The sequence below is a fragment of the Mustelus asterias genome, chromosome 8 (assembly GCF_964213995.1).
Source record: "Mustelus asterias chromosome 8, sMusAst1.hap1.1, whole genome shotgun sequence".
Lineage (NCBI taxonomy): Eukaryota > Metazoa > Chordata > Chondrichthyes > Carcharhiniformes > Triakidae > Mustelus > Mustelus asterias.
In genome coordinates, this window is record NC_135808.1 from 137,893,729 (window position 1) to 137,921,196 (window position 27,468).

Sequence of the window (27,468 nt, forward strand, 5' to 3'; positions counted from 1 at the left end):
CACCCCATATTCTCATAGTTTCCTTTATTAAGATTCAGCATCCTGGTCTCCAAATCAAATACTTCACTCTTCATCTTGATTAAAAATTCTATCATGTTATGGCCACTCATCCCCAAGGGATGTCGTACAGCTAGATTGGCAATGATTCCCTTCTCATTACACAGTACCCAGTCTAAGATGACCTGCTCTCTAGTTGGTTCCTCCACATATTGGTCAAGAAAACCATCCCGTATACACTCCAAGAATTCCTCCTCTACGGCATTGTAGCTAATTTGATTTGCCCAATCTATGGGCAGATTAAAATCACCCATGATCACCGATATTCCCTTATCACATGCATCACTAATTTCCTGTTCAATGCCATTCCCAACATCACCTCTGCAGTTTGGGGTTTATATATGACACCCACTAATGCTTTTTGCCCCTTGGTATTTCTCAACTCGACCCATACAGACTCCATGTTGTCAGAGCTAATATCCTTTCGCAATATTGCGTTAATTTTCTCTTTAACCAGCAGTGCCTCTCCACCACCTTTTCCTTTATGCCTGTCCTTCCTAAATATTGAACACCCTCGGACATTCAATTCCCACCCCGGGTCACTCTGCAGCCGTGTCTCCGTAATCCTAATTATATCATCCCCGTTTACATCTTTTTACATTCTTCCTGAAGTCAGGAGCTGAGAACTGGACACAATCCTCTGGCTGGGATCTACCCGCTGTTTGATGAAGATTAAAGTTAATCTCCTGCATTTTGTAGCCTAAGCCTGGGTTTCTAAAGCTCAGAATCCCAGGAGCTTTCTGTGCTGATTAGTGAAGCTGGTCCCATTGCCAGTGATGTGTGAACTCTCAGCTCCAGGTCTCTCTGCCCCCACTCCCCGTTTCAAATCCAATCCTTTCCTTCAGACCGTCTCTCGACATTCTTCACCGGACACTTTTCCCTGTTGGATTTGACCTGGATTTGTCTGATTCCGTCCCAATGTGATCTGTCGATATTCACTCTTTAACCAACCTCACCAATAAAACAGGTTAACCGTTCATTCTGCAATTGTGGGATCTTGCTGTGCACTAACTGCTGACCATTCAGAGGTGACCACACTCTCATTGTACTTTGTTCTCAGTCAATGTTTTGGGATGCCCTGAGGGTGTGGAAGGTGCTATAGAAATGCAATTTGCCTCTGAATTCTGAATGAAAGAAGCCAATAAAGTAAAAAATGGAAACAAATCAATTTGACCTTTAACCCCTTCAGTGATGAAGGTCACAGGTCAAGGGTCACAGGGTCAGGGGTCACAGGGTCAGGGGGTCTCAAGGTGAGGTCAATGTATTTCTAGTTTCTGATTGGATGTGGAGATCCTTGCAATGTCGAAATGCTGTTTATAAAGTTTCAGTAAAAACCTCTCCTGAATCTGGAGCAGTTTGATCCAAACGTTTATTTAATAAACTGGATTATTTTCCCTTTGTTCTGTAATTCTGGCCCAGGCTGCTGCAGAATGGCCTCATTACACAGCAGGATCCCAATCCTGATCTGAGGCCCCTCAATGGCAAAGCTGATTGTTCCCAGGGGAAGGACTCGAATCCTTTGCTGGATCTCAGGACACTTTTCCAGAGCTGGACTCTCTGACTCTTTGATGCAGCAACTTACAGACACAGGGAAATCAGACAGAGAAAAGAATCTCATTGCGGCCGTCACTGCGAGTTCCACAGTGATAGATATATTGACACAGACAAACAACTATTCACACACAAACTACATCACACCACGTGGGATTGCAAGAAAATAACTTCATCTTAATACAAAATAATTAATATCGACACAAACACTGATTGCTGCTCGCTATTAGACCCACATGGGACTGATACAGCCCCTCCCCTGCCCTGGATAGACCAGGATAGGAAACGGATTTCAGAAGGATTGGGATCAGGATGGAAGCAGTTACACAAATCCCCAAGGAACAGGATTACACGGGAATTCTCTCTGAATCCTGGGTGTGCGGAACACAAAACTGTGCCTCCTATTCCCTCTGGCAATGATGCACTGACAGAGAGACCCTGTCCCCACTCAGTGTTCCCTCACAGAGAGAGGGAGATTGAGTAGAACTTGTGTGCAGGATGGAGTGAGAGCTTCCCTGTCAGAGTTTCCACCTTTCCAGTGATGCATTAAACCGAAGCCTCCTGTTCTTTCAGAGACATCACCTCACTATTGATAAGAAAATCAGGGAGTTCTCCCCAGTGTCCTGGTCAGTATTTAACCATGAAGCAACACCACAAACTGATTATCCAGTCATTAACAGATTGTTATTTGTTGTCCTTCAATGGCTGGAATCGCTTTGGAACGTCCTGAGCTAGTGAAAGGCGCTAGGGAAATACAAGTCCTTCCTTTGTTTCTTTGTCTCAAAGCTGAACTTGGGATGAGTGACTGGCGGTTGTAGAATGAATATTAGCAGCTGCCTTGGATCCACGCAGAGTCGGAGAGTCCAGTCCCCACTGACTGCTGATTCCATCCAGGATTGTAGATCCAGTTGGATTGGCTCTGTGGGCTCAGGTTTCGCATCCAGTTTGTCTTTCCCAGGGTCGGGTGTGCGAGGGAGGGAAGCGTGTTTCAACAGTGACACAGTAAACCCTGGATTCTCCTTTGCTCTCCGCACCTTCCCATCAGCGTCCATGACACTGGGAGCTGGTCAGAGTGGTATGCGGCCATTAGCGACGATTAGCAGCGCAGTCAGTGAGAGCAGCACCCGGTGTAAGGTGGGGTCTCGGGGGGATTGGGAGACACATCCTGCTGCTCCCTTCCTGCACTGCACTTTCTCACATAGGAGGCCAGTGTAGGGAGTGGGACAGAGACATCTCCCATTGTCCTCACACACTCCTCCATTCTCACACCGTGACAGCAGGTTATCACACACACTCGCTGCAAAAAATCAGAAAAAAGAAAGATTAGTTTGTGAAAAATCTCTCTGCACTAAAGATTGTTTCAATGTCACCAATCCCAGCGTTTAACTTTTACAACATTATTTTATTTGAGGAACATAATAAAAACACTACAGTGCAGGAGGAGGCTTATCGAGTCTGCACCGACAACAATCTCACCCAGGCCCGATCCCGGTAACTCCACATATTTACCCCACTAATCCCTCTGGCCTACGCATCCCGGGACACTAAGGGGCAATTTAGCATGGCAAACGCACCTAGCCGGCAAATCTTTGGACTGTCAGTGGAAACCGGAGCACCCGGAGGAAACCCACGCAGACACGGGGAGAATGCGCAGACTCAGTGACCCAAACCGGGAATCGAACCCAGGTCCCTGGCGCTGTGAGGCAGCAGTGCTAACCACTGTGCCACTGTGAATATAATAAAGTATAATCACACAGATTGCAAAAGGAATATGAACAGGTTTTTTTATTTATTAGGGTCACAAGTAGGCTTACACTAACACTGCAATGAAGTTACTGTGAAAATTCCCTAGTCGCCAGGAATGGTATAGAATTACTCAGGAATAAACCCAATTAATTCAAAGGTAATGACAGCAAAATGGCAAAAATATTCAACAATTACTTTGAATATTTACCAGAGATTAACATGCTGGACATGAGATTAAGAAATAGATTTAAAAAGATATAAAAACATTTCAAATTGAAAGGGGAAAGATAATTAATGAATGAATTAAACTTGAAGAGGATAAAACTCCTGATCCGGATGGATTGCATCCGCACCTTTTAAATAAGTTTGGGAAGAAACGTATTACATTGATATTTGGCAGAGACCAAATGTGATTCTTATATTTAAAGAGGGAGGTAGAACAAGTCTAGTGAACTATCGGAAATTAGCTTAATGTCGGTGGCAGGAAAGATGAGGGAATCTTTCCTCAAAAATGTAAGATAATAACACCTGGCAAGTGGAAATATGGCAAAGAGTAAACAGAGTAAGAAGTTTAACAACACCAGGTTAAAGTCCAACAGGTTTATTTGGTAGCAAAAGCCACACAAGCTTTCGGAGCTCCAAGCCCCTTCTTCAGGTGAGTGGGAATTCTGTTCACAAACAGAGCATATAAAGACACAGACTCAATTTACATGAATAATGGTTGGAATGCGAATACTTACAACTGAATGAACACCGCTCGACAATCACCAGGCAAGACTGTTCTCTTCCTGTTGGGGAGCACTTCAGCGGTCACGGGCATTCGGCCTCTGATATTCGGGTAAGCGTTCTCCAAGGCGGCCTTCGCGACACACGACGGCGCAGAGTCGCTGAGCAGAAACTGATAGCCAAGTTCCGCACACACGAGGACGGCCTCAACCGGGATATTGGGTTCATGTCACACTATTTGTAACCCCCACAGTTGCCTGGACCTGCAGACTTTCACTGACTGTCTTGTCTGGAGACAATACCCATCTTTTTAGCCTGTCTTGATGCTCTCTCCACTCACGTTGTTTTGTTTCTTAAAGACTTGATTCGTTGTAAGTATTCGCATTCCAACCATTATTCATGTAAATTGAGTTTGTGTCTTTATAAGCTCTGTTTGTGAACAGAATTCCCACTCACCTGAAGAAGGGGCTTGGAGCTCCGAAAGCTTGTGTGGCTTTTGCTACCAAATAAACCTGTTGGACTTTAACCTGGTGTTGTTAAACTTCTTACTCTGTTTACCCCAGTCCAACGCCGGCATCTCCACATCAAGAGTAAACAGCACAGATTTCAAAAGGGAAAGTTATATTTAACTAACCTTGTTCAAATCTTTGGAGAAATAAAAGAAAGGGTAGATAAGGATAATGTAGTTGATGTAATGTGTTTGGATTTTTAAAACGCCTTCGATAAGGTACCTGACAGTGAACCCATGGCTAAGGTCAGAATGTGAAGAATTGGGGAACATGTGGCTGACTGGACGGTAAGCTGGCTAGAAGAGAGAGTCAGTAAAGTGACCAAAAACTCTAATTTTAAGGAACCAATGAAGGGGATAGGTCAATGGGCCAAAATGGATAATTAAATGCTGAAGGAGAGACAGTGGATCAAATTGTGTCCAGTCATGGTCACTGCATTTTAGGGAGGATGTGGAGAAGGTTCACTCACTAAAAGCCTTTGTGTTTCCTCCACAGTAGCTGGACTATCAGATACTCTGCTGACACGGTCACACAGAACCCAGGGTGAAGTAAGCCCAGGAGCTGATGTAGATTGTTTCCTTACCTTGACAGCCCTTGTGCCAGTAATATCCGGGCAGGCACCGGTCACACTTAGGCCCTGTTGCCCCAGCCTTGCAGTCACAATATCCCGTGTCATTACAGCGATGGTGGAGTGAGCCATCAGGATTACACTTACAGTCTGTAGAAACAAGACAACACACACACACACTGCACACAGAGATTCCGAATAAAACACATCGACACGAGTTCAGCAATAGAAATGACTGTGACCCAGCCACGGGATGGTCAAACTCTGAGAGTAAAACAAGTCTTCAACATGATGTGGAGATGCCAGCGTTGGACTGGGATGGGCACAGTCAGAAGTCTCACAACACCATGTTAAAGTCTAACAGGTTTATTTGGAATCACGAGCTTTTGGAACGCTGCTCCATCTTCACGTGAGAATGTGGAACTCACTCCCACAGGGACTGGGGAGAATGTGGGACTCACTCTCACAGGGAGTGGGGAGAATGTGGGACTCACTCCCACAGGGAGTGGGGAGAAGTGGAACTCGCTCCCACAGGGAGTGGGGAGAATGTGGAACTCGCTCCCACAGGGAGTGGGGAGAATGTGGGACTCACTCCCACAGGGAGTGGGGAGAAGTGGAACTCGCTCCCACAGGGAGTGGGGAGAATGTGGACCTCACTCCTACGGTTAGTGGGGAGAAGTAGAACTTGCTCCCACGGGGAGTGTTTGAGGTGAATTGCATCGCTACATTTAAGGGGGAAGCTGGATAAACACTTGGAGAAAGGAATAGAAGGAGATGCTGATAGGGTGAGAGGAAGCGGGGGTGAGAGGAGACTGGCATGGAACAGAAACGCCAGCACGGAGCAGTGAATCTAAAAGCCAGTGAACGGGTACAAAAATAATGTGAAGGCAAACTGAATGTTGCACTTTATTTCGAGGAACCTGGAATGCAAATAGTTGGAAATTTCAGTTTTGATAAAGTTTTGGTTAGAATTTATCTGGAGAAACTGGGTTTAGTTCTGGGCTCCACTCAGGAAGGAGAAACTGGCCTTGGATGGAGCAGAGTAGATTCACCAGAGTGAGAATGGGCAGAAAAGGGTTAAATCATGAAACCAAATTCTGGACTTGTCTTCCCCCAAAACTGGAGATGAAAGGCTGATTGAATGGAGGTGTTTAGGATACGTTGCAGATTGGACAGAGTCAGGGTCAATGGTCTATGGACACATTGTGTGATGATACTGTGCCCTAAACAAAAGTATTTTCATCATGTTTCTGTGCAGAATGTGTTTCCCAGTCCCTTCCATTGATCAGAGCTGTTCTATCTGGATCCAGCAGCACGATACTGATACTGCAGCAACATTATTGATCTTAATTGATGCAATGTTTGTTTTGATCTGAACCAATTCAGGGTTGTGTTGCTTTGTGTTTTCCCCAGGGATATTGCAGAGTGGGGCTTGATTAGGTTGATTGACGGGTAAGGTCATATGACCGGGTGCCGCTGCATTTACACAGAGAACTCAGACTCAGTTTGCTTTTGGGCTCTTTAGAGAGAGACTGCTTTCTCTGTATCCCTCGCTCTGTCTGAAGTGGAGACTGGAATCTGCCAGGAAATAAGCCATTTTCTCTGAAATTCGACAGTTTGGAAGTTGCTGCAGGAGAACTAGGAGACAGGGTTCTGTCTGGATCACTCTGCAGAAGTGTCAAAAGGCTAGAAATGTAATATTCACATCAACATCTTTGGTTTCTGTGCCAACAGGTTCTAAAGAACGGATTTGTGTCTGTGGGGGACACTGCTAAATTGGAACGATTAGGTAGTTCTCAAAGGAGGTATTGTTGATAGTGAAAGAGGTTATCAAGAATTACAGGGGGATCGTGATCAGTTAGGGAAGTGGGCCAAGGATTTGGCAAATTGATTTCAATACGGGTAAGTGTGAGGTGTTTCACTTTGGAAAGTCAAACCAGGGTAGGAGTTACACAGTGAATGGTAGAACCCTGGGGAGTGTTGAGGAACAGAGGGACCTAGGAGTACAAGTACACAGTTTGTTGAAAGCGGTGTCACAGATAGACAGGGTGTGAAGAAGGCATTTGGCACACTGGCCTTCATCAGCCAGGGCATTGAATCGAGGAGTTGGGAAATTATGTTACAGGTGTGAGATTTGTTGGTGAGGCTGCATTTGGAGCGTTGTTGCACAGTTTTGGTCACCCTGTTATAGGAAAAACATTGATAAACTGGAAAGGGTGCAGAGAAGATTTACGAGGATGTTGCCAGGACTAGTGGGGCCTGAGTGAAAGGAAGAGGTTGGCCAGGCTAGAGCTTTATTCCTTGGAGCGCAGGAGAATGAGGGGTGACCTTACTGAAGTGAATAAAATCATGCGGGGCATTGATAGGGTGAATGCACATAGTCTTTTTCCCAGGGATGGGGAATTGGAATCGAGGGGGCATTGGTTTAAGGTGAGAGGGGAAAGATTTAAAAGGGACCTGAGGGGCAATTTCTTCACGCAGAGGGTGGTGCGTATATGGAATGAGCTGCCAGAGAAAGTGGTTGAGGCGGGTTCAATAGCAACATTTAAAAAGCATTTGGACAAGTACATGGATAGGAAAGGATTAGAGGGATGTGGGACAAACGTGGGCAATTGGGATTAGCTGGGAGGGCAGCATGGCCAGCATGGGCTGGTTGGGCCGAAGGGCTCTATGACTCTCTGAGTTAGCGGTTCAGAATCATACCTTGTCATGTTTAAGTATTTCAATTGGTAAAAGTTATGTTAACTCTTTTGCTATTTTATGTTTATTTATTAGTGTCACAAGTAAGGTTTACATTAACACTGCAATGAAGCCACTGTGAAAATCCCCGAGTTGCCACACTCCAGCACCTGTTCGGGTACACTGAGGGAGAATTTAGCATGGCCAATGTACCTAACCAGCAGATCTTTCAGACTGTGGGAGGAAACCGGAGCACCCAGAGGAAACCCACGCAGACACGGGGAGGACGTGCAGACTCCCCACAGACAGTGACCCAAGCCGGGAATCGAACCCGGGTCCCTGGCGCTGTGAGGCAGCAGTGCGAACTAAATTTTGTTATATTTTAACTGTGTTCTTAAATAAAGTCTGTTTTGACAAAAGCTTCCGAGTGGGTCACTGGAATCATACCTGGAGTGAAACATCTTATTCTCACACTAATGCCAGAATCAAATGTAAAAGTTGGGTTCTTGACAAACTTCATAAAATGCCTTGGAGTTTCTGATCTGGTCCCCAACATGGGGAACTGTTTAGGACAGAGACGAGGAGAAATCTCTTCACCCAGAGAGTGATCAGTCTGTGGAATTCACCCCCACAGAAAGCAACTGAGGCCAAAACATTGAATGTTTTCAAGAAGCAGTTAGATACAGCACCTGAGGTGAAGGGGGGGGGGGGGGGGGGGGCGGGGGGGGAAAGGGGGCATCAGGCTATTGAGTTGAGTGGTCAGCCATGATCATAATGAATGGCGGAGCAGGCTCGAGGGGCTGAATGGCCTCCTCCTGTCCCTATTTACGATGTTTCTGTGTAACTAATCCCTCTGATGGGAGGAGTCCGGAAAACAAGGCGACAGAATTTAAAATGAGGGAAGCCTGTTGAGGAAGCATCTTCCCACACAAAAAGGGAGTGAAAATCTGGAACCCTCTTCCCCAAAAAGCTGTCAAGGCTGGAAGTCAATTAACAAAATGAAACCTGAGATTGATAGATTTTGTTGGATCAGAGCTTTAACAGGTACAGAATCACTCAGATGTAATTAAGAAAACAATCAATTATGAACTAATTAATGATGTGGAGATGCCGGTGTTGGACTGGGGTGGACAAGATAAGAGGTCACACAATACCCGGTTACAGCCCAACAGGTTTGTTTGATATCACAAGCTTTCGGAGCATTGCTCCTTCATCAGGTGAACTAATGAATGGAACAGGGGCTGAATGGCCTCCTCCAGTTCCTATGTTCTGGTGAACATACCGATGTGGTACTGAGCAATTCTCTGGATGGAGAATGGTCGGAAATGGGGAAATAAGGAGACAGGATAGGTGTTAGGCACTAGGGGATGGAAGCACTGAGCAGATGTAAGTGTCACAGCTACGAAGGGGGGGGGGCGGCCTCGTCCAGACAGAACAAAGTATAGAATTTCCTAAAATAAAATTGCAGACAGGAGCGCAATGATTGCACCATCATCACTGAGGTGGATCGACATACCTCAACACTGCAAGGGTCAGACTGCATTGGGATATGTTGGACCAGGCCCCATCGCTAGGGAAAGTTTGGACCAGGCCCCATCGCTAGGGAAAGTTTGGACCAGGCCCCATCGCTAGGGAATGTTTGGACCGGGCTCCATCGCTAGGGAATGTTTGGACCAGGCCCCATCGGTGGGAATGATTGGACCAGGCCCCATCGCTAGGGAATGTTTGGACCGGGCCCCATCACTAGGGAATGTTTGGACCAGGCCCCATCGCTAGGGAATGTTTGGACCAGGCCCCATCGCTAGGGAAAGTTTGGACCGGGCCCCATCGCTAGGGAAAGTTTGGACCGGGCCCCATCGCTAGGGAATGTTTGGACCGGGCCCCATCGCTAGGGAAAGTTTGGACCGGGCCCCATCACTCGGGAATGTTTGGACCGGGCTCCATCACTAGGGAATGTTTGGACCGGGCCCCATCACTAGGGAATGTTTGGACCAGGCCCCATCGCTAGGGAATGTTTGGACCAGGCCCCATCGCTAGGGAATGTTTGGACCAGGCCCCATCGCTAGGGAATGTTTGGACCGGGCCCCATCACTCGGGAATGTTTGGACCGGGCCCCATCGCTAGGGAATGTTTGGACCGGGCCCCATCACTAGGGAATGTTTGGACCGGGCCCCATCGCTAGGGAATGTTTGGACCGGGCCCCATCGCTAGGGAATGTTTGGACCGGGCCCCATCGCTAGGGAATGTTTGGACCGGGCCCCATCGCTAGGGAATGTTTGGACCAGGCCCCATCGCTAGGGAATGTTTGGACCAGGCCCCATCGCTAGGGAATGTTTGGACCGGGCCCCATCGCTAGGGAATGTTTGGACCAGGCCCCATCACTAGGGAATGTTTGGACCAGGCCCAATCACTCGGGAATGTTTGGACCGGGCCCCATCACTCGGGAATGTTTGGACCAGGCCCCATCACTAGGGAATGTTTGGACCAGGCCCCATCACTCGGGAATGTTTGGACCGGGCCCCATCACTAGGGAATGTTTGGACCAGGCCCCATCGCTAGGGAATGTTTGGACCAGGCCCCATCGCTAGGGAAAAGTTGGACCGGGCCCCATCACTCGGGAATGTTTGGACCGGGCCCCATCGCTAGGGAATGTTTGGACCAGGCCCCATCGCTAGGGAATGTTTGGACCGGGCTCCAACGCTAGGGAATGTTTGGACCAGGCCCCATCGGTGGGAATGATTGGACCAGGCCCCATCGCTAGGGAATGTTTGGACCGGGCCCCATCACTAGGGAATGTTTGGACCAGGCCCCATCGCTAGGGAATGTTTGGACCAGGCCCCATCGCTAGGGAAAGTTTGGACCGGGCCCCATCGCTAGGGAAAGTTTGGACCGGGCCCCATCGCTAGGGAATGTTTGGACCGGGCCCCATCGCTAGGGAAAGTTTGGACCGGGCCCCATCACTCGGGAATGTTTGGACCGGGCTCCATCACTAGGGAATGTTTGGACCGGGCCCCATCACTAGGGAATGTTTGGACCAGGCCCCATCGCTAGGGAATGTTTGGACCAGGCCCCATCGCTAGGGAATGTTTGGACCAGGCCCCATCGCTAGGGAATGTTTGGACCGGGCCCCATCACTCGGGAATGTTTGGACCGGGCCCCATCGCTAGGGAATGTTTGGACCGGGCCCCATCACTAGGGAATGTTTGGACCGGGCCCCATCGCTAGGGAATGTTTGGACCGGGCCCCATCGCTAGGGAATGTTTGGACCGGGCCCCATCGCTAGGGAATGTTTGGACCGGGCCCCATCGCTAGGGAATGTTTGGACCAGGCCCCATCGCTAGGGAATGTTTGGACCAGGCCCCATCGCTAGGGAATGTTTGGACCGGGCCCCATCGCTAGGGAATGTTTGGACCAGGCCCCATCACTAGGGAATGTTTGGACCAGGCCCAATCACTCGGGAATGTTTGGACCGGGCCCCATCACTCGGGAATGTTTGGACCAGGCCCCATCACTAGGGAATGTTTGGACCAGGCCCCATCACTCGGGAATGTTTGGACCGGGCCCCATCACTAGGGAATGTTTGGACCAGGCCCCATCGCTAGGGAATGTTTGGACCAGGCCCCATCGCTAGGGAAAAGTTGGACCGGGTCCCATCACTCGGGAATGTTTGGACCGGGCCCCATCGCTAGGGAATGTTTGGACCGGGCCCCATCACTCGGGAATCTTTGGACCAGGCCCCATCACTAGGGAATGTTTGGACCGGGCCCCATCACTCGGGAATGTTTGGACAGGGCCCCATCACTCGGGAATGTTTGGACCGGGCCCCATCACTCGGGAATGTTTGGACCAGGCCCCATCACTCGGGAATGTTTGGACCGGGCCCCATCGCTAGGGAATGTTTGGACCGGGCCCCATCACTCGGGAATGTTTGGACCAGGCCCCATCACTCGGGAATGTTTGGACCGGGCCCCATCACTAGGGAATGTTTGGACCGGGCCCCATCACTAGGGAATGTTTGGACCAGGCCCCATCACAAGGGAATGTTTGGACCGGGCCCAATCACTCGGGAATGTTTGGACCAGGCCCCATCACTCGGGAATGTTTGGACGGGGCCCCATCACTAGGGAATGTTTGGACCGGGCCCCATCACTAGGGAATGTTTGGACCAGGCCCCATCACTAGGGAATGTTTGGACCGGGCCCCATCACTCGGGAATGTTTGGACCAGCCCCCATCACTAGGGAATGTTTGGACCGGGCCCGATCACTAGGGAATGTTTGGACCGGGCCCCTTCACTAGGGAATGTTTGGACCGGGCCCCATCACTCGGGAATGTTTGGACCGGGCCCCATCACTCGGGAATGTTTGGACCGGGCCCCATCACTCGGGAATGTTTGGACCGGGCCCCATCACTCGGGAATGTTTGGACCAGGCCCCATCATTCGGGAATGTTTGGACCGGGCCCCATCACTAGGGAATGTTTAGACCAGGCCCCTTCACTCGGGAATGTTTGGACCGGGCCCCATCACTAGGGAATGTTTGGACCGGGCCCCATCACTAGGGAATGTTTGGACCGGGCCCCATCGCTAGGGAATGTTTGGACCGGGCCCCATCTCTCGGGAATGTTTGGACCGGGCCCCATCGCTAGGGAATGTCTGGACCGGGCCCCATCGCTAGGGAATGTTTGGACCGGGCCCCATCGCTAGGGAATGTTTGGACCGGGCCCCATCACTAGGGAATGTTTGGACCGGGCCCCATCACTCGGGAATGTTTGGACCGGGCCCCATCACTAGGGAATGTTTGGACCGGGCCCCATCACTAGGGAATGTTTGGACCGGGCCCCATCACTAGGGAATGTTTGGACCGGGCCCCATCACTAGGGAAAGTTTGGACCGGGCCCCATCACTCGGGAATGTTTGGACCGGGCCCCATCACTAGGGAATGTTTGGACCGGGCCCCATCACTAGGGAATGTTTGGACCGGGCCCCATCACTCGGGAATGTTTGGACCGGGCCCCATCACTAGGGAATGTTTGGACCGGGCCCCATCAGTAGGGAATGTTTGGACCGGGCCGCATCGCTATGGAATGTTTGGACCGGGCCCCATCACTCGGGAATGTTTGGACCAGGCCCCATCGCTAGGGAATGTTTGGACCAGGCCCCATCGCTAGAGAATGTTTGGACCAGGCCCCATCGCTAGGGAATGTTTGGACCAGGCCCCATCGCTAGGGAATGTTTGGAAAAGGCCCCATCACTCGGGAATGTTTGGACCAGGCCCCATCGCTAGGGAATGTTTGGACCAGGCCCCATCGCTAGGGAATGTTTGGACCAGGCCCCATCGCTAGGGAATGTTTGGACCGGGCCCCATCGCTAGGGAATGTTTGGACCAGGTCCCATCGCTAGGGAATGTTTGGACCAGGCCCCATCGCTAGGGAATGTTTGGACCAGGCCCCATCGCTAGGGAATGTTTGGACCGGGCCCAATCACTCGGGAATGTTTGGACCAGGCCCCATCGCAAGGGAATGTTTGGACCAGGCCCCATCGCTAGGGAATGTTTGGACCGGGCCCCATCGCTAGGGAATGTTTGGACCAGGCCCCATCACTAGGGAATGTTTGGACCAGGCCCAATCACTCGGGAATGTTTGGACCGGGCCCCATCACTCGGGAATGTTTGGACCGGGCCCCATCACTAGGGAATGTTTGGACCAGGCCCCATCGCTAGGGAATGTTTGGACCAGGCCCCATCGCTAGGGAAAAGTTGGACCGGGCCCCATCACTCGGGAATGTTTGGACCGGGCCCCATCGCTAGGGAATGTTTGGACCGGGCCCCATCACTCGGGAATCTTTGGACCAGGCCCCATCACTAGGGAATGTTTGGACCGGGCCCCATCACTCGGGAATGTTTGGACAGGGCCCCATCACTCGGGAATGTTTGGACCGGGCCCCATCACTCGGGAATGTTTGGACCAGGCCCCATCACTCGGGAATGTTTGGACCGGGCCCCATCGCTAGGGAATGTTTGGACCGGGCCCCATCACTCGGGAATGTTTGGACCAGGCCCCATCACTCGGGAATGTTTGGACCGGGCCCCATCACTAGGGAATGTTTGGACCGGGCCCCATCACTAGGGAATGTTTGGACCAGGCCCCATCACAAGGGAATGTTTGGACCGGGCCCAATCACTCGGGAATGTTTGGACCAGGCCCCATCACTCGGGAATGTTTGGACGGGGCCCCATCACTAGGGAATGTTTGGACCGGGCCCCATCACTAGGGAATGTTTGGACCAGGCCCCATCACTAGGGAATGTTTGGACCGGGCCCCATCACTCGGGAATGTTTGGACCAGCCCCCATCACTAGGGAATGTTTGGACCGGGCCCGATCACTAGGGAATGTTTGGACCGGGCCCCTTCACTAGGGAATGTTTGGACCGGGCCCCATCACTCGGGAATGTTTGGACCGGGCCCCATCACTCGGGAATGTTTGGACCGGGCCCCATCACTCGGGAATGTTTGGACCGGGCCCCATCACTCGGGAATGTTTGGACCAGGCCCCATCACTCGGGAATGTTTGGACCGGGCCCCATCACTAGGGAATGTTTGGACCAGGCCCCTTCACTCGGGAATGTTTGGACCGGGCCCCATCACTAGGGAATGTTTGGACCGGGCCCCATCACTAGGGAATGTTTGGACCGGGCCCCATCGATAGGGAATGTTTGGACCGGGCCCCATCTCTCGGGAATGTTTGGACCGGGCCCCATCGCTAGGGAATGTCTGGACCGGGCCCCATCGCTAGGGAATGTTTGGACCGGGCCCCATCGCTAGGGAATGTTTGGACCGGGCCCCATCACTAGGGAATGTTTGGACCGGGCCCCATCGCTAGGGAATGTTTGGACCGGGTCCCATCGCTAGGGAATGTTTGGACCGGGCCCCATCACTCGGGAATGTTTGGACCGGGCCCCATCACTAGGGAATGTTTGGACCGGGCCCCATCACTAGGGAATGTATGGACCGGGCCCCATCACTAGGGAATGTTTGGACCGGGCCCCATTACTAGGGAAAGTTTGGACCGGGCCCCATCACTCGGGAATGTTTGGACCGGGCCCCATCACTAGGGAATGTTTGGACCGGGCCCCATCACTAGGGAATGTTTGGACCGGGCCCCATCACTCGGGAATGTTTGGACCGGGCCCCATCACTAGGGAATGTTTGGACCGGGCCCCATCAGTAGGGAATGTTTGGACCGGGCCCCATCGCTATGGAATGTTTGGACCGGGCCCCATCACTCGGGAATGTTTGGACCAGGCCCCATCGCTAGGGAATGTTTGGACCAGGCCCCATCGCTAGAGAATGTTTGGACCAGGCCCCATCGCTAGGGAATGTTTGGACCAGGCCCCATCGCTAGGGAATGTTTGGAAAAGGCCCCATCACTCGGGAATGTTTGGACCAGGCCCCATCGCTAGGGAATGTTTGGACCAGGCCCCATCGCTAGGGAATGTTTGGACCAGGCCCCATCGCTAGGGAATGTTTGGACCGGGCCCCATCGCTAGGGAATGTTTGGACCAGGCCCCATCGCTAGGGAATGTTTGGACCAGGCCCCATCGCTAGGGAATGCTTGGACCAGGCCCCATCACTCGGGAATGTTTGGACCAGGCCCCATCGCTAGGGAATGTTCGGACCGGGCCCCATCGCTAGCGAATGTTTGGACCAGGCCCCATTGCTAGAGAATGTTTGGACCAGGCCCCATGGCTAGGGAATGTTTGGACCAGGCCCCATCGCTAGGGAATGTTTGGACCAGGCCCCATCACTCGGGAATGTTTGGACCAGGCCCCATCGCTAGGGAATGTTTGGACCGGGCCCCATCATTCGGGAATGTTTGGACCGGGCCCCATCACTCGGGAATGTTTGGACCAGGCCCCATCACTAGGGAATGTTTGGACCGGGCCCCATCACTAGGGAATGTTTGGACCAGGCCCCATCACTCGGGAATGTTTGGACCGGGCCCCATCACTCGGGAATGTTTGGACCAGGCCCCATCACTCGGGAATGTTTGGACCAGGCCCCATCACTCGGGAATGTTTGGACCGGGCCCCATCACTCGGGAATGTTTGGACCGGGCCCCATCACTAGGGAATGTTTGGACCAGGCCCCATCGCTAGGGAATGTTTGGACGAGGCCCCATCACTAGGGAATGTTTGGACCAGGCCCCATCACTAGGGAATGTTTGGACCAGGCCCCATCACTAGGGAATGTTTGGACCAGGCCCCATCACTCGGGAATGTTTGGACCGGGCCCCATCACTCGGGAATGATTGGACCGGGCCCCATCACTAGGGAATGTTTGGACCAGGCCCCATCGCTAGGGAATGTTTGGACCGGGCCCCATCACTAGGGAATGTTTGGACAGGGCCCCATCACTAGGGAATGTTTGGACCGGGCCCCATCACTCGGGAATGTTTGGACCGGGCCCCATCACTCGGGAATGTTTGGACCAGGCCCCATCGCTAGGGAATGTTTGGACCGGGCCCAATCACTCGGGAATGTTTGGACCAGGCCCCATCGCAAGGGAATGTTTGGACCGGGCCGCATCGCTAGGGAATGTTTGGACCAGGCCCCATCACTAGGGAATGTTTGGACCAGGCCCCATCACTAGGGAATGTTTGGACCAGGCCCCATCACTAGGGAATGTTTGGACCAGGCCCCATCACTAGGGAATGTTTGGACCAGGCCCCATCGCTAGGGAATGTTTGGACCAGGCACCATCACTCGGGAATGTTTGGACCAGGCCCCAACACTAGGGAATGTTTGGACCAGGCCCCATCACTTGGGAATGTTTGGACCAGGCCCCATCTCTAGGGAATGTTTGGACCAGGCCCCATCACTCGGGAATGTTTGGACCGGGCCCCATCACTCGGGAATGTTTGGACCAGGCCCCATCACTTGGGAATGTTTGGACCAGGCCCCATCACTCGGGAATGTTTGGACCAGGCCCCATCACTAGGGAATGTTTGGACCAGGCCCCATCACTAGGGAATGTTTGGATCGGGCCCCATCACTAGGGAATGTTTGGACCAGGCCCCATCGCTAGGGAATGTTTGGACCAGGCCCCATCGCTAAGGAATGTTTGGACCAGGCCCCTTCACTCGGGAATGTTTGGACCAGGCCCCATCGCTAGGGAATGTTTGGACCGGGCCCCATCACTCGGGAATGTTTTGACCGGGCCCCATCACTCGGGAATGTTTGGACCAGGCCCCATCACTAGGGAATGTTTGGACTGGGCCCCATCACTAGGGAATGTTTGGACCAGGCGCCATCACTCGGGAAAGTTTGGACCGGGCCCCATCACTCGGGAATGTTTGGACAAGGCCCCATCACTAGGGAATGTTTGGACCGGGCCCCATCACTCGGGAATGTTAGGACCGGGCCCCATCACTCGGGAATGTTTGGACCAGGCCCCATCACTCGGGAATGTTTGGACCGGGCCCCATCACTCGGGAATGTTTGGACCGGGCCCCATCACTAGGGAATGTTTGGACCAGGCCCCATCGCTAGGGAATGTTTCGACGAGGCCCCATCACTAGGGAATGTTTGGACCAGGCCCCATCACTAGGGAATGTTTGGACCAGGCCCCATCACTAGGGAATGTTTGGACCAGGCCCCATCACTCGGGAATGTTTGGACCGGGCCCCATCGCTAGGGAATGTTTGGACCAGGCCCCATCGCTAGGGAATGTTTGGACCAGGCCCCATCGCTAGGGAATGTTTGGACCGGGCCCCATCACTCGGGAATGTTTGGACCGGGCCCCATCGCTAGGGAATGTTTGGACCGGGCCCCATCACTAGGGAATGTTTGGACCGGGCCCCATCGCTAGGGAATGTTTGGAACGGGCCCCATCGCTAGGGAATGTTTGGACCGGGCCCCATCGCTAGGGAATGTTTGGACCGGGCCCCATCGCTAGGGAATGTTTGGACCGGGCCCCATCGCTAGGGAATGTTTGGACCAGGCCCCATCGCTAGGGAATGTTTGGACCGGGCCCCATCGCTAGGGAATGTTTGGACCAGGCCCCATCACTAGGGAATGTTTGGACCAGGCCCAATCACTCGGGAATGTTTGGACCGGGCCCCATCACTCGGGAATGTTTGGACCAGGCCCCATCACTAGGGAATGTTTGGACCAGGCCCCATCACTCGGGAATGTTTGGACCGGGCCCCATCACTAGGGAATGTTTGGACCAGGCCCCATCGCTAGGGAATGTTTGGACCAGGCCCCATCGCTAGGGAAAAGTTGGACCGGGCCCCATCACTCGGGAATGTTTGGACCGGGCCCCATCGCTAGGGAATGTTTGGACCGGGCCCCATCACTCGGGAATCTTTGGACCAGGCCCCATCACTAGGGAATGTTTGGACCGGGCCCCATCACTCGGGAATGTTTGGACAGGGCCCCATCACTCGGGAATGTTTGGACCGGGCCCCATCACTCGGGAATGTTTGGACCAGGCCCCATCACTCGGGAATGTTTGGACCGGGCCCCATCGCTAGGGAATGTTTGGACCGGGCCCCATCACTCGGGAATGTTTGGACCAGGCCCCATCACTCGGGAATGTTTGGACCGGGCCCCATCACTAGGGAATGTTTGGACCGGGCCCCATCACTAGGGAATGTTTGGACCAGGCCCCATCACAAGGGAATGTTTGGACCGGGCCCAATCACTCGGGAATGTTTGGACCAGGCCCCAACACTCGGGAATGTTTGGACGGGGCCCCATCACTAGGGAATGTTTGGACCGGGCCCCATCACTAGGGAATGTTTGGACCAGGCCCCATCACTAGGGAATGTTTGGACCGGGCCCCATCACTCGGGAATGTTTGGACCAGCCCCCATCACTAGGGAATGTTTGGACCGGGCCCGATCACTAGGGAATGTTTGGACCGGGCCCCATCACTAGGGAATGTTTGGACCGGGCCCCATCACTCGGGAATGTTTGGACCGGGCCCCATCACTCGGGAATGTTTGGACCGGGCCCCATCACTCGGGAATGTTTGGACCGGGCCCCATCACTCGGGAATGTTTGGACCAGGCCCCATCACTCGGGAATGTTTGGACCGGGCCCCATCACTAGGGAATGTTTGGACCAGGCCCCTTCACTCGGGAATGTTTGGACCGGGCCCCATCACTAGGGAATGTTTGGACCGGGCCCCATCACTAGGGAATGTTTGGACCGGGCCCCATCGCTAGGGAATGTTTGGACCGGGCCCCATCTCTCGGGAATGTTTGGACCGGGCCCCATCGCTAGGGAATGTTTGGACCGGGCCCCATCGCTAGGGAATGTTTGGACCGGGCCCCATTGCTAGGGAATGTTTGGACCGGGCCCCATCACTAGGGAATGTTTGGACTGGGCCCCATCACTAGGGAATGTTTGGACCAGGCGCCATCACTCGGGAATGTTTGGACCGGGCCCCATCACTAGGGAATGTTTGGACCAGGCCCCATCGCTAGGGAATGTTTGGACGAGGCCCCATCACTAGGGAATGTTTGGACCAGGCCCCATCACTAGGGAATGTTTGGACCAGGCCCCATCACTAGGGAATGTTTGGACCAGGCCCCATCACTCGGGAATGTTTGGACCGGGCCCCATCACTCGGGAATGTTTGGACCGGGCCCCATCACTAGGGAATGTTTGGACCAGGCCCCATCGCTAGGGAATGTTTGGACCAGGCCCCATCGCTAAGGAATGTTTGGACCAGGCCCCATCGCTAGGGAATGTTTGGACCAGGCCCCATCGCTAGGGAATGTTTGGACCAGGCCCCATCGCTAGGGAATGTTTGGACCGGGCCCCATCACTCGGGAATGTTTGGACCGGGCCCCATCGCTAGGGAATGTTTGGACCGGGCCCCATCACTAGGGAATGTTTGGACCGGGCCCCATCGCTAGGGAATGTTTGGACCGGGCCCCATCGCTAGGGAATGTTTGGACCGGGCCCCATCGCTAGGGAATGTTTGGACCGGGCCCCATCGCTAGGGAATGTTTGGACCAGGCCCCATCGCTAGGGAATGTTTGGACCAGGCCCCATCGCTAGGGAATGTTTGGACCGGGCCCCATCGCTAGGGAATGTTTGGACCAGGCCCCATCACTAGGGAATGTTTGGACCAGGCCCAATCACTCGGGAATGTTTGGACCGGGCCCCATCACTCGGGAATGTTTGGACCAGGCCCCATCACTAGGGAATGTTTGGACCAGGCCCCATCACTCGGGAATGTTTGGACCGGGCCCCATCACTAGGGAATGTTTGGACCAGGCCCCATCGCTAGGGAATGTTTGGACCAGGCCCCATCGCTAGGGAAAAGTTGGACCGGGCCCCATCACTCGGGAATGTTTGGACCGGGCCCCATCGCTAGGGAATGTTTGGACCGGGCCCCATCACTCGGGAATCTTTGGACCAGGCCCCATCACTAGGGAATGTTTGGACCGGGCCCCATCACTCGGGAATGTTTGGACAGGGCCCCATCACTCGGGAATGTTTGGACCGGGCCCCATCACTCGGGAATGTTTGGACCAGGCCCCATCACTCGGGAATGTTTGGACCGGGCCCCATCGCTAGGGAATGTTTGGACCGGGCCCCATCACTCGGGAATGTTTGGACCAGGCCCCATCACTCGGGAATGTTTGGACCGGGCCCCATCACTAGGGAATGTTTGGACCGGGCCCCATCACTAGGGAATGTTTGGACCAGGCCCCATCACAAGGGAATGTTTGGACCGGGCCCAATCACTCGGGAATGTTTGGACCAGGCCCCATCACTCGGGAATGTTTGGACGGGGCCCCATCACTAGGGAATGTTTGGACCGGGCCCCATCACTAGGGAATGTTTGGACCAGGCCCCATCACTAGGGAATGTTTGGACCGGGCCCCATCACTCGGGAATGTTTGGACCAGCCCCCATCACTAGGGAATGTTTGGACCGGGCCCGATCACTAGGGAATGTTTGGACCGGGCCCCATCACTAGGGAATGTTTGGACCGGGCCCCATCACTCGGGAATGTTTGGACCGGGCCCCATCACTCGGGAATGTTTGGACCGGGCCCCATCACTCGGGAATGTTTGGACCGGGCCCCATCACTCGGGAATGTTTGGACCAGGCCCCATCACTCGGGAATGTTTGGACCGGGCCCCATCACTAGGGAATGTTTGGACCAGGCCCCTTCACTCGGGAATGTTTGGACCGGGCCCCATCACTAGGGAATGTTTGGACCGGGCCCCATCACTAGGGAATGTTTGGACCGGGCCCCATCGCTAGGGAATGTTTGGACCGGGCCCCATCTCTCGGGAATGTTTGGACCGGGCCCCATCGCTAGGGAATGTTTGGACCGGGCCCCATCGCTAGGGAATGTTTGGACCGGGCCCCATCGCTAGGGAATGTTTGGACCGGGCCCCATCACTAGGGAATGTTTGGACCGGGCCCCATCGCTAGGGAATGTTTGGACCGGGCCCCATCGCTAGGGAATGTTTGGACCGGGCCCCATCACTCGGGAATGTTTGGACCGGGCCCCATCACTAGGGAATGTTTGGACCGGGCCCCATCACTAGGGAATGTTTGGACCGGGCCCCATCACTAGGGAATGTTTGGACCGGGCCCCATCACTAGGGAATGTTTGGACCAGGCCCCATCGCTAGGGAATGTTTGGACCAGGCCCCATCGCTAGGGAAAAGTTGGACCGGGCCCCATCACTCGGGAATGTTTGGACCGGGCCCCATCGCTAGGGAATGTTTGGACCGGGCCCCATCACTCGGGAATCTTTGGACCAGGCCCCATCACTAGGGAATGTTTGGACCGGGCCCCATCACTCGGGAATGTTTGGACAGGGCCCCATCACACGGGAATGTTTGGACCGGGCCCCATCACTCGGGAATGTTTGGACCGGGCCCCATCACTCGGGAATGTTTGGACCGGGCCCCATCGCTAGGGAATGTTTGGACCGGGCCCCATCACTCGGGAATGTTTGGACCAGGCCCCATCACTCGGGAATGTTTGGACCGGGCCCCATCACTAGGGAATGTTTGGACCGGGCCCCATCACTAGGGAATGTTTGGACCAGGCCCCATCACAAGGGAATGTTTGGACCGGGCCCAATCACTCGGGAATGTTTGGACCAGGCCCCATCACTCGGGAATGTTTGGACGGGGCCCCATCACTAGGGAATGTTTGGACCGGGCCCCATCACTAGGGAATGTTTGGACCAGGCCCCATCACTAGGGAATGTTTGGACCGGGCCCCATCACTCGGGAATGTTTGGACCAGCCCCCGTCACTAGGGAATGTTTGGACCGGGCCCGATCACTAGGGAATGTTTGGACCGGGCCCCATCACTAGGGAATGTTTGGACCGGGCCCCATCACTCGGGAATGTTTGGACCGGGCCCCATCACTCGGGAATGTTTGGACCGGGCCCCATCACTCGGGAATGTTTGGACCGGGCCCCATCACTCGGGAATGTTTGGACCAGGCCCCATCACTCGGGAATGTTTGGACCGGGCCCCATCACTAGGGAATGTTTGGACCAGGCCCATTCACTCGGGAATGTTTGGACCGGGCCCCATCACTAGGGAATGTTTGGACCGGGCCCCATCACTAGGGAATGTTTGGACCGGGCCCCATCGCTAGGGAATGTTTGGACCGGGCCCCATCTCTCGGGAATGTTTGGACCGGGCCCCATCGCTAGGGAATGTTTGGACTGGGCCCCATCGCTAGGGAATGTTTGGACCGGGCCCCATCGCTAGGGAATGTTTGGACCGGGCCCCATCACTAGGGAATGTTTGGACCGGGCCCCATCGCTAGGGAATGTTTGGACCGGGCCCCATCGCTAGTGAATGTTTGGACCGGGCCCCATCACTCGGGAATGTTTGGACCGGGCCCCATCACTAGGGAATGTTTGGACCGGGCCCCATCACTAGGGAATGTTTGGACCGGGCCCCATCACTAGGGAATGTTTGGACCGGGCCCCATCACGAGGGAATGTTTGGACCGGGCCCCATCACTCGGGAATGTTTGGACCGGGCCCCATCACTAGGGAATGTTTGGACCGGGCCCCATCACTAGGGAATGTTTGGACCGGGCCCCATCACTCGGGAATGTTTGGACCGGGCCCCATCACTAGGGAATGTTTGGACCGGGCCCCATCACTAGGGAATGTTTGGACCGGGCCCCATCGCTATGGAATGTTTGGGCCGGGCCCCATCACTCGGGAATGTTTGGACCAGGCCCCATCGCTAGGGAATGTTTGGACCAGGCCCCATCGCTAGAGAATGTTTGGACCAGGCCCCATCGCTAGGGAATGTTTGGACCAGGCCCCATCGCTAGGGAATGTTTGGAAAAGGCCCCATCACTCGGGAATGTTTGGACCAGGCCCCATCGCTAGGGAATGTTTGGACCAGGCCCCATCGCTAGGGAATGTTTGGACCAGGCCCCATCGCTAGGGAATGTTTGGACCGGGCCCCATCGCTAGGGAATGTTTGGACCAGGCCCCATCGCTAGGGAATGTTTGGACCAGGCCCCATCGCTAGGGAATGCTTGGACCAGGCCCCATCACTCGGGAATGTTTGGACCAGGCCCCATCGCTAGGGAATGTTCGGACCGGGCCCCATCGCTAGCGAATGTTTGGACCAGGCCCCATTGCTAGAGAATGTTTGGACCAGGCCCCATGGCTAGGGAATGTTTGGACCAGGCCCCATCGCTAGGGAATGTTTGGACCAGGCCCCATCACTCGGGAATGTTTGGACCAGGCCCCATCGCTAGGGAATGTTTGGACCGGGCCCCATCATTCGGGAATGTTTGGACCGGGCCCCATCACTCGGGAATGTTTGGACCAGGCCCCATCACTAGGGAATGTTTGGACCGGGCCCCATCACTAGGGAATGTTTGGACCAGGCCCCATCACTCGGGAATGTTTGGACCGGGCCCCATCACTCGGGAATGTTTGGACCAGGCCCCATCACTCGGGAATGTTTGGACCGGGCCCCATCACTCGGGAATGTTTGGACCAGGCCCCATCGCTAGGGAATGTTTGGACCGGGCCCAATCACTCGGGAATGTTTGGACCAGGCCCCATCGCAAGGGAATGTTTGGACCGGGCCGCATCGCTAGGGAATGTTTGGACCAGGCCCCATCACTAGGGAATGTTTGGACCAGGCCCCATCACTAGGGAATGTTTGGACCAGGCCCCATCACTAGGGAATGTTTGGACCAGGCCCCATCACTAGGGAATGTTTGGACCAGGCCCCATCGCTAGGGAATGTTTGGACCAGGCACCATCACTCGGGAATGTTTGGACCAGGCCCCAACACTAGGGAATGTTTGGACCAGGCCCCATCACTTGGGAATGTTTGGACCAGGCCCCATCTCTAGGGAATGTTTGGACCAGGCCCCATCACTCGGGAATGTTTGGACCGGGCCCCATCACTCGGGAATGTTTGGACCAGGCCCCATCACTTGGGAATGTTTGGACCAGGCCCCATCACTCGGGAATGTTTGGACCAGGCCCCATCACTAGGGAATGTTTGGACCAGGCCCCATCACTAGGGAATGTTTGGATCGGGCCCCATCACTAGGGAATGTTTGGACCAGGCCCCATCGCTAGGGAATGTTTGGACCAGGCCCCATCGCTAAGGAATGTTTGGACCAGGCCCCATCACTCGGGAATGTTTGGACCAGGCCCCATCGCTAGGGAATGTTTGGACCGGGCCCCATCACTCGGGAATGTTTGGACCAGGCCCCATCACTAGGGAATGTTTGGACCGGGCCCCATCACTAGGGAATGTTTGGACCAGGCCCCATCACTCGGGAATGTTTGGACCGGGCCCCATCACTCGGGAATGTTTGGACCAGGCCCCATCACTCGGGAAGGTTTGGACCAGGCCCCATCACTCGGGAATGTTTGGACCGGGCCCCATCACTCGGGAATGTTTGGACCGGGCCCCATCACTAGGGAATGTTTGGACCAGGCCCCATCGCTAGGGAATGTTTGGACGAGGCCCCATCACTAGGGAATGTTTGGACCAGGCCCCATCACTAGGGAATGTTTGGACCAGGCCCCATCACTAGGGAATGTTTGGACCAGGCCCCATCACTCAGGAATGTTTGGACCGGGCCCCATCACTCGGGAATGATTGGACCAGGCCCCATCGCAAGGGAATGTTTGGACCAGGCACCATCACTCGGGAATGTTTGGACCAGGCCCCAACACTAGGGAATGTTTGGACCAGGCCCCATCACTTGGGAATGTTTGGACCAGGCCCCATCTCTAGGGAATGTTTGGACCAGGCCCCATCACTCGGGAATGTTTGGACCGGGCCGCATCACTTGGGAATGTTTGGACCAGGCCCCATCACTCGGGAATGTTTGGACCAGGCCCCATCACTAGGGAATGTTTGGACCAGGCCCCATCACTAGGGAATGTTTGGATCGGGCCCCATCACTAGGGAATGTTTGGACCAGGCCCCATCGCTAGGGAATGTTTGGACCAGGCCCCATCGCTAAGGAATGTTTGGACCAGGCCCCATCACTCGGGAATGTCTGGACCAGGCCCCATCGCTAGGGAATGTTTGGACCGGGCCCCATCACTCGGGAATGTTTGGACCAGGCCCCATCACTAGGGAATGTTTGGACCGGGCCCCATCACTGGGGAATGTTTGGACCAGGCCCCATCACTCGGGAATGTTTGGACCGGGCCCCATCACTCGGGAATGTTTGGACCAGGCCCCATCACTCGGGAATGTTTGGACCAGGCCCCATCACTCGGGAATGTTTGGACCGGGCCCCATCACTCGGGAATGTTTGGACCGGGCCCCATCACTAGGGAATGTTTGGACCGGGCCCCATCGCTAGGGAATGTTTGGACGAGGCCCCATCACTAGGGAATGTTTGGACCAGGCCCCATCACTAGGGAATGTTTGGACCAGGCCCCATCACTAGGGAATGTTTGGACCAGGCCCCATCACTCGGGAATGTTTGGACCGGGCCCCATCACTCGGGAATGATTGGACCGGGCCCCATCACTAGGGAATGTTTGGACCAGGCCCCATCGCTAGGGAATGTTTGGACCGGGCCCCATCACTAGGGAATGTTTGGACAGGGCCCCATCACTAGGGAATGTTTGGACCGGGCCCCATCACTCGGGAATGTTTGGACCGGGCCCCATCACTCGGGAATGTTTGGACCAGGCCCCATCGCTAGGGAATGTTTGGACCGGGCCCAATCACTCGGGAATGTTTGGACCAGGCCCCATCGCAAGGGAATGTTTGGACCGGGCCGCATCGCTAGGGAATGTTTGGACCAGGCCCCATCACTAGGGAATGTTTGGACCAGGCCCCATCACTAGGGAATGTTTGGACCAGGCCCCATCACTAGGGAATGTTTGGACCAGGCCCCATCACTAGGGAATATTTGGACCAGGCCCCATCGCTAGGGAATGTTTGGACCAGGCACCATCACTCGGGAATGTTTGGACCAGGCCCCAACACTAGGGAATGTTTGGACCAGGCCCCATCACTTGGGAATGTTTGGACCAGGCCCCATCTCTAGGGAATGTTTGGACCAGGCCCCATCACTCGATAATGTTTGGACCGGGCCCCATCACTCGGGAATGTTTGGACCAGGCCCCATCACTTGGGAATGTTTGGACCAGGCCCCATCACTCGGGAATGTTTGGACCAGGCCCCATCACTAGGGAATGTTTGGACCAGGCCCCATCACTAGGGAATGTTTGGATCGGGCCCCATCACTAGGGAATGTTTGGACCAGGCCCCATCGCTAGGGAATGTTTGGACCAGGCCCCATCGCTAAGGAATGTTTGGACCAGGCCCCATCACTCGGGAATGTTTGGACCAGGCCCCATCGCTAGGGAATGTTTGGACCGGGCCCCATCACTCGGGAATGTTTTGACCGGGCCCCATCACTCGGGAATGTTTGGACCAGGCCCCATCACTAGGGAATGTTTGGACTGGGCCCCATCACTAGGGAATGTTTGGACCAGGCGCCATCACTCGGGAATGTTTGGACCGGGCCCCATCACTCGGGAATGTTTGGACAAGGCCCCATCACTAGGGAATGTTTGGACCGGGCCCCATCACTCGGGAATGTTAGGACCGGGCCCCATCACTCGGGAATGTTTGGACCAGGCCCCATCACTCGGGAATGTTTGGACCGGGCCCCATCACTCGGGAATGTTTGGACCGGGCCCCATCACTAGGGAATGTTTGGACCAGGCCCCATCGCTAGGGAATGTTTGGACGAGGCCCCATCACTAGGGAATGTTTGGACCAGGCCCCATCACTAGGGAATCTTTGGACCAGGCCCCATCACTAGGGAATGTTTGGACCAGGCCCCATCACTCGGGAATGTTTGGACCGGGCCCCATCACTCGGGAATGTTTGGACCGGGCCCCATCACTAGGGAATGTTTGGACCAGGCCCCATCGCTAGGGAATGTTTGGACCGGGCCCCATCGCTAGGGAATGTTTGGACCGGGCCCCATCACTAGGGAATGTTTGGACCGGGCCCCATCACTCGGGAATGTTTGGACCAGGCCCCATCGCTAGGGAATGTTTGGAGCGGGCCAAATCACTCGGGAATGTTTGGACCAGGCCCCA

General features: G+C 54.4%; 1 protein-coding gene across 1 annotated transcript in view; it reads right to left on the reverse strand.

Annotated features, from left to right (window-relative positions):
- Window positions 1–2,675: 2,675 nt before the first annotated feature.
- Window positions 2,676–27,468, reverse strand: part of LOC144497796 (netrin-G1-like) — a 139,890-nt gene continuing 115,097 nt past the window's right edge. The window contains exons 6-7 of the mRNA XM_078219233.1: window positions 5,173–5,307; window positions 2,676–2,905 (exon numbers count right to left, since the gene is read on the reverse strand). Coding sequence (XP_078075359.1) covers window positions 2,676–2,905; window positions 5,173–5,307 — 365 coding nt within the window. The remainder of the gene's footprint in view (window positions 2,906–5,172; window positions 5,308–27,468) is intronic.